We start from the raw sequence: 6,990 nt of genomic DNA, 5'->3' as shown, positions 1-6,990 counted from the left end.
CTGACCACTATATGATCACTGTATGGTCTGCAGGGTGATAATACTCTGCAGAGCGCTGTGTAGTACTGGTATCTGACCACTATATGATCACTGTATAGTCTGCAGTGTGATAATACTCTGCATAGTGCTGTGTAGTACCGGTATCTGACCACTATATGATCACTGTATAGTCTGCAGGGTGATAATACTCTGCATAGTGCTGTGTAGTACCGGTATCTGACCACTATATGATCACTGTATAGTCTGCAGGGTGATAATACTCTGCAGAGTGCTGTGTAGTACTGGTATCTGACCACTATATGATCACTGTATAGTCTGCAGTGTGATAATACTCTGCATAGTGCTGTGTAGTACCGGTATCTGACCACTATATGATCACTGTATAGTCTGCAGGGTGATAATACTCTGCAGAGTGCTGTGTAGTACCGGTATCTGACCACTATATGATCACTGTATGGTCTGCAGGGTGATAATACTCTGCAGAGTGCTGTGTAGTCCTGGTATCTGACCACTATATGATCACTGTATGGTCTGCAGGGTAATAATACTCTGCAGAGCGCTGTGTAGTACTGGTATCTGACCACTATATGATCACTGTATGGTCTGCAGGGTGATAATACTCTGCAGAGTGCTGTGTAGTACCGGTATCTGACCACTATATGATCACTGTATGGTCTGCAGGGTGATAATACTCTGCAGAGTGCTGTGTAGTACTGGTATCTGACCACTATATGATCACTGTATAGTCTGCAGGGTGATAATACTCTGCAGAGCGCTGTGTAGTACTGGTATCTGACCACTATATAATCACTGTCCAGGAAGCCCCTACGACTGAACATCCTCACAGCTGTAGAACAGAACTGACCCTAAACCTGTGTAGTGAGGCTTCTTACATGTTTCTCGCAGTGGCGTAACTATAGGGCCACGACGCCAGGGGGCCAGCGGCCCCCACACCACATCTATAAAAAGTTACCATGGTAATTGGGGCCTATGTAATAAACTACACGGGCCCCTGTGACTATAGTAACTGGCAGTACTTACCCTCCTCGTTCTGTCGTCTCTCCGCGTCATGACGTCACGGCGCTGGATGGAGTCAGGACCTCCGCTGCGGCCGGAGCCAACGAGGAGGGTAAGTGTACTTTTTTATTCTCAGTAAAATGGATAATGGGGGTTGTGTGGGGGGGGGGGGGGGGTTATTTCAATAAAATATTTTTTCAGTGTATTTGTATTTTTTTAAACTTTATTACTACCCCCTTATTAATAGCTGCCGGCTGATTGACAACCTCCATTTCTAAGGCGAGGCTTAATGTTAGACATGAAGAGGCCAACACTGACCCCCATTATCACGCCGGTACCCACCGCCACCAGGGGTGCCGGGAAGAGCCGGGTACGATACAGTAGCCGATCATCTGTAGTGATGGTCGGGCACCGGGGCGGCCGCAGGCTGGTATTATGAGACTTGGAAGGGGCAAAAACAGTGACACCCCCCCCCCTCCCCCTGGTAATGCTAGGCTGCTGCTGCTGCTATAATATCTGGAAAAAACAAAGTGGGGTCCCCCCATATTTCATAACCTGCCAGATACATAACAGCAGCAGCAGGCAGCATTAACACGGTGGGAGGGGTACCCCTGGTGGCGGTGGGTACCAGGGTAATAATGGGGGTTAGTGTTGGCCTCTTCATGTCTAACATTAAGCCCCTCCTTAGTAATAGACGCTGTCAATCAGCCGGCAGCTATTAATAATGCGGGGGTAATAAAGTTAAAGAAAATACAAAGACATAGAAAAAATATTTTATTGAAAATAAACCCCCCCCCCCCCCCCCCACAACCCTCATTATCCATTTTATTGAGAATAAATCACGCCGCCATTGCAGTCCTCGCGTACCACGTAGTCCAACAACCGAACCTGTAAAAAGCACAAATACGCCCCAAAAATATTATTAACACATAAAAAAGCAAAACAATTCTTATACTTACCTTTCCTGGGTCCAGCGCTGGAGCCGCAATGTCAGCGAGCTGAGCCCTGTATCTAATCCAATCATGTGTGATACTGTCTGCTGAGCTGTGTATCTAATCCTATCATGTGTGATACTGTCTGCTGAGCCCTGTATCTAATCCAATCATGTGTGATACTGTCTGCTGAGCTGTGTATCTAATCCTATCCTGTGTGATACTGTCTGCTGAGCCCTGTATCTAATCCTATCCTGTGTGATACCGTCTGCTGAGCCCTGTATCTAATCCTATCCTGTGTGATACCGTCTGCTGAGCCCTGTATCTAATCCTATCATGTGTGATACTGTCTGCTTAGCTGTGTATCTAATCCTATCCTGTGTGATACTGTCTGCTTAGCCCTGTATCTAATCATATCCTGTGTGATACTGTCTGCTGAGCTGTGTATCTAATCCTATCCTGTGTGATACTGTCTGCTGAGCCGCTGTATCTAATCCTATCATATGTGATACTGTCTGCTGAGCCATGTATCTAATCCTATCTTGTGTGATAAAGTCTGCTGAGCTGTGTATCTGATCCCATCATGTGTGATACTGTCTGCTGAGCCATGTATCTAATCCTATCTTGTGTGATACTGTCTGCTGAGCTGTGTATCTAATCCCATCATGTGTGATACTGTATGCTGAGCTCTGTATCTAATCCTATCATGTGTGATACGGTCTGCTGAGCTGTGTATCTAATCCTATCATGTGTGATGCTGTCTGTTGAGCTGTGTATCTAATCCTATCATGTGTGATACTACTGTCTGCTGAGCTGTGTATCTAATCCTACCATGTGTGATACCGTCTGCTGAGCTGTGTATCTAATCCTATCATGTGTGATACCGTCTGCTGAGCTCTGTATCTAATCCTATTATGTGTGATACTGTCTGCTGAGCTGTGTATCTAATCCTATCATGTGTGATACTGTCTGCTGAGCTGTGTATCTAATCCTATCATGTGTGATACTGTCTGCTGAGCTGTGTATCTAATCCTATCATGTGTGATACTGTCTGCTGAGCTGCTGTATCTAATCCTATCATGTGTGATACTGTCTGCTGAGCTGTGTATCTAATCCTATCATGTGTGATACTGTCTGCTGAGCTGTGTATCTAATCCTATCATGTGTGATACTGTCTGCTGAGCTGTGTATCTAATCCTATCATGTGTGATACTGTCTGCTGAGCTGTGTATCTAATCCTATCATGTGTGATACTGTCTGCTGAGCTGCTGTATCTAATCCTATCATGTGTGATACGGTCTGCTGAGCTGTGTATCTAATCCTATCATGTGTGATACTGTCTGCTGAGCTGTGTATCTAATCCTATCATGTGTGATACTGTCTGCTGAGCTCTGTATCTAATCCTATCATGTGTGATACTGTCTGCTGAGCTCTGTATCTAATCTTATCATGTGTGATACAGTCTGCTGAGTCGCTGTATCTAATCCTATCATGTGTGATACTGTCTGATGAGCCCTGTATCTAATCCTATCATGTGTGATACTGTCTGCTGAGCTGCTGTATCTAATCCTATCATGTGTGATACTGTCTGCTGAGCTGTGTATCTAATCCCATCATGTGTGATACTGTCTGCTGAGCTGTGTATCTAATCCTATCATGTGTGATACAGTCTGCTGTGTCGCTGTATCTAATCCTATCATGTGTGATACATTCTGCTGAGCTGTGTATCTAATTCTACCATGTGTGATACTATCTGCTGAGCTGTGTACTGTCTGCTGAGCTGTGTATCTAATCCTATCATGTGTGATACTGTCTGCTTAGCTGTGTATCTAATCCTATCATGTGTGATACTGTCTGCTGAGCTGTGTATCTAATCCTATCATGTGTGATACAGTCTGCTGACCTGTGTATCTAATCCTATCATGTGTGATACTGACGGCTGAGCCGTGTATCTAATCCTATCATGTGTGATACTGACGGCTGAGCCGTGTATCTAATCCTATCATGTGTGATACTGACGGCTGAGCCGTGTATCTAATCCTATCATGTGTGATACTGTCTGCTGACCTGTGTATCTAATCCTATCATGTGTGATACTGTCTGCTGAGCTGTGTATCTAATCCTACCATGTATGATACTATCTGCTGAGCTGTGTATCTAATCCTATTATGTATGATACTGTCTGCTGAGCTGTGTATCTAATCCTATCATGTGTGATACTGTCTGCTGAGCTGTGTATCTAATCCTATCATGTGTGATACTGTCTGCTGAGCTGTGTATCTAATCCTGTCATGTGTGATACTGTCTGCTGAGCTGTGTATCTAATCCTATCATGTGTGATACTGTCTGCTGAGCTGTGTATCTAATCCTATCATGTGTGATACAGTCTGCTGAGCTGTGTATCTAATCCTATCATGTGTGATACTGTCTGCTGAGCTGTGTATCTAATCCTATCATGTGTGATACTGTCTGCTGAGCTGTGTATCTAATCCTACCATGTATGATACTATCTGCTGAGCTGTGTATCTAATCCTATCATGTATGATACTGTCTGCTGAGCTGTGTATCTAATCCTGTCATGTGTGATACTGTCTGCTGAGCCGTGTATCTAATCCAATGATGTGTGATACTGTCTGCTGAGCTGTGTATCTAATCATATCATGTATGATACTGTCTGCTGAGCCCTGTATATAATCCTGTCATGTGTGATACTGTCTGCTGAGCTGTGTATCTAATCCTATCATGTGTGATACTGTCTGCTGAGCTGTGTATGTAATCCTATCATGTGTGATACTGTCTGCTGAGCTCTGTATCTAATCCTATTCATCGTAGTGCTATAGATATGCTGTCTCCTATCTATATATATACACACATTATTTTTGGGGGACACATATGTATTGGGGCTATTTCCCCTGTCATTTTAAGTCCTTAGTGACGCCCCGGCTGCTAGTACTGCATCGGTGTCAGTCAGGAGAGCCGCGGGCTGTCGGCCATAAGAATAATTTGGGGGGGGGGGCAAGAAGGACTTTTGCACCACGGCCCATGAGCCTTTAGCTACACCCATGGTTACTGGGAAAACTGGGGACAATCACTGCCGACCAAATGATAGTTGTACAAACAAGGAGATGTCTGGACTGTCATCGTCTAATATACCAGATGTAACCGGTCCGTCAGCGCAGCTGATAATGTGCTGATAGGAATAGACCCCAATTATTATAAGTCCACAGCACCAACAATGATCCAGTTTAAAGAATTTATTCATCCACCCGCATTGTTGGGTCAGTATATTCTGCATTGGTTCTGTTGACCTATTGGATTCCTCGAAGCTTCTTAATAGAATTGAATATTTCCCAGACCGTCATTGTTACACTGCTGTGGTCTAAATCATCCAGAAGCCAAACTCTGAATCTCGCAGCCCCCCCAATGACCCCGATTATAATGAATGTGAGATAAGAACCCGGAACACAACGGACGAGGGCGAGAACACATTTACTCTATTATCTTGTATCTGAATATGTTTGGCTGTTACGAAGCATTTTTCACTCTCGGCAGCCGTTCGTGTCCACGTGGCAGGATCCGGCGTCTACCGGAGGCCACATTGACCTCCTGATTCCATAGACTGGCTGCGGAGGAAAGTCATCGTGTCTTGGTCTTCTCTGATTATTGGGTCAGTGCTGGACCATTTGGCACAAACTTCTCACAAGTCTCTCCGTGGCTTTAGCTTTGAATTGACGTCCACCTCCATTATTAGGCCGTGGGTCTCTGTCCCAAACCACGAGTGAATTTGCTGAAGACTCCTCATGACTCATGGGAGAAGATATCAGTTTCATGAATATTGTTTTCACAATTGCAGAAAATAAGGCCACACTAAATTGCTGCATCAAATTAAGACTCGCGGAAAATCACAATTATCCTTTTCCGAATTTCTTTGGTTCTTGCTCCGTAAATCATGGGGTTGCACATGGGGGGAATGAGAATATAGAGATTGGCAAGAATAATGTGAATGTGGAGAGGGATGTTGTGTCCAAACCGATGTGTGAAGAAGGAGAAGAGAGCCGGGATATAAGAGATGAGAATGACACAGATATGGGGGGCGCAGGTGCCCAAAGCCTTGTGACGAGCCTCCTTGGAGGACAATCGGAAGACCGTCCTGACTATGGCCGAATAGGACACAGTTATACATATAATATCTACGGCTATCACCAGCAGAGCCACAGTCAAACCGTATACCTGGTTTATGGTTGTGTCTGTGCAGGCGATCTTCACTACCGCCATGTGTTCACAGTACGTGTGCGCAATGATGTTGGTTCTGCAGTAGGACAACCTCCTGATCAGAAATGGAGCTGGAACCATAAAGAAGGAGCCTCTAATTATTGCCAGGACACCAATTTTGGCAATCATGGAGTTGGTTAGGATAGAAGTGTATCTGAGGGGATGGCAAATAGCAACATAGCGGTCAAATGCCATAGCCAGGAGGACCGTAGACTCCATCATGGAGAGGGCATGGATGAAGAAGAGCTGAGCCAGGCATGCATGGAAGTTAATCTCTTTGTTATCAAACCAGAAGATACAAAGGATTTTGGGGGTTGTTGTTGCTGATGCCACCAGATCAATAATTGATAACATCGAAAGAAAAAGATACGTTGGTTTATGAAAGGACTCCTGGGGCATAATGATCAGGAGCATGGCACTGTTCCCCAGGATGGTCAGGACGTACATGGCACACATGGCAATGGAGATCCAGAACTCAGCGACCTCCAGGCCAGGAATGCCAATCAGAATGAAGTTCTCAGGTCGGTAAAAAGTTTCGTTTTGTGTAGACATTGCTTGATGGACTTCTGTAAATACAGGAAACAATGTGTTAGCCCAAATCAACCCCATATTTCTTGTCATACCTGGTGCAAATACATTCAATGATATGTGTATCTTTGTCATTGGAAAAATGTCTGTATCATTGTACCGTAACGGGATTGGGTTGCCCTACGCTGTTTTGCTTCTTTTCTTGACCTGCTTTCTCTGGCATGCTGCTTGTGGAGTTGCA

At 44.7% G+C, this 6,990-nt stretch overlaps 1 protein-coding gene across 1 annotated transcript; it reads right to left on the bottom strand.

Annotated features, from left to right (window-relative positions):
• Positions 1–5,834: 5,834 nt before the first annotated feature.
• Positions 5,835–6,773, bottom strand: LOC142730624 (olfactory receptor 52P1-like). The gene has a single exon (XM_075849376.1). It carries the CDS (start codon positions 6,771–6,773, stop codon positions 5,835–5,837), a length of 939 nt encoding a protein of 312 aa, XP_075705491.1.
• Positions 6,774–6,990: the final 217 nt, after the last annotated feature.

This window comes from Rhinoderma darwinii, unplaced genomic scaffold, assembly GCF_050947455.1.
Source record: "Rhinoderma darwinii isolate aRhiDar2 unplaced genomic scaffold, aRhiDar2.hap1 Scaffold_783, whole genome shotgun sequence".
NCBI classification, from domain to species: Eukaryota; Metazoa; Chordata; class Amphibia; order Anura; family Rhinodermatidae; genus Rhinoderma; species Rhinoderma darwinii.
Note: the sequence above shows the minus strand (reverse complement) of the source record. Positions and strands in the feature narration are given on the sequence as shown.

Excerpts from the sequence above, each read along its gene's own strand:
- LOC142730624 (XM_075849376.1), bottom strand. The coding sequence starts at position 6,773 with ATGTCTACACAAAACGAAACTTTTTACCGACCTGAGAACTTCATTCTG.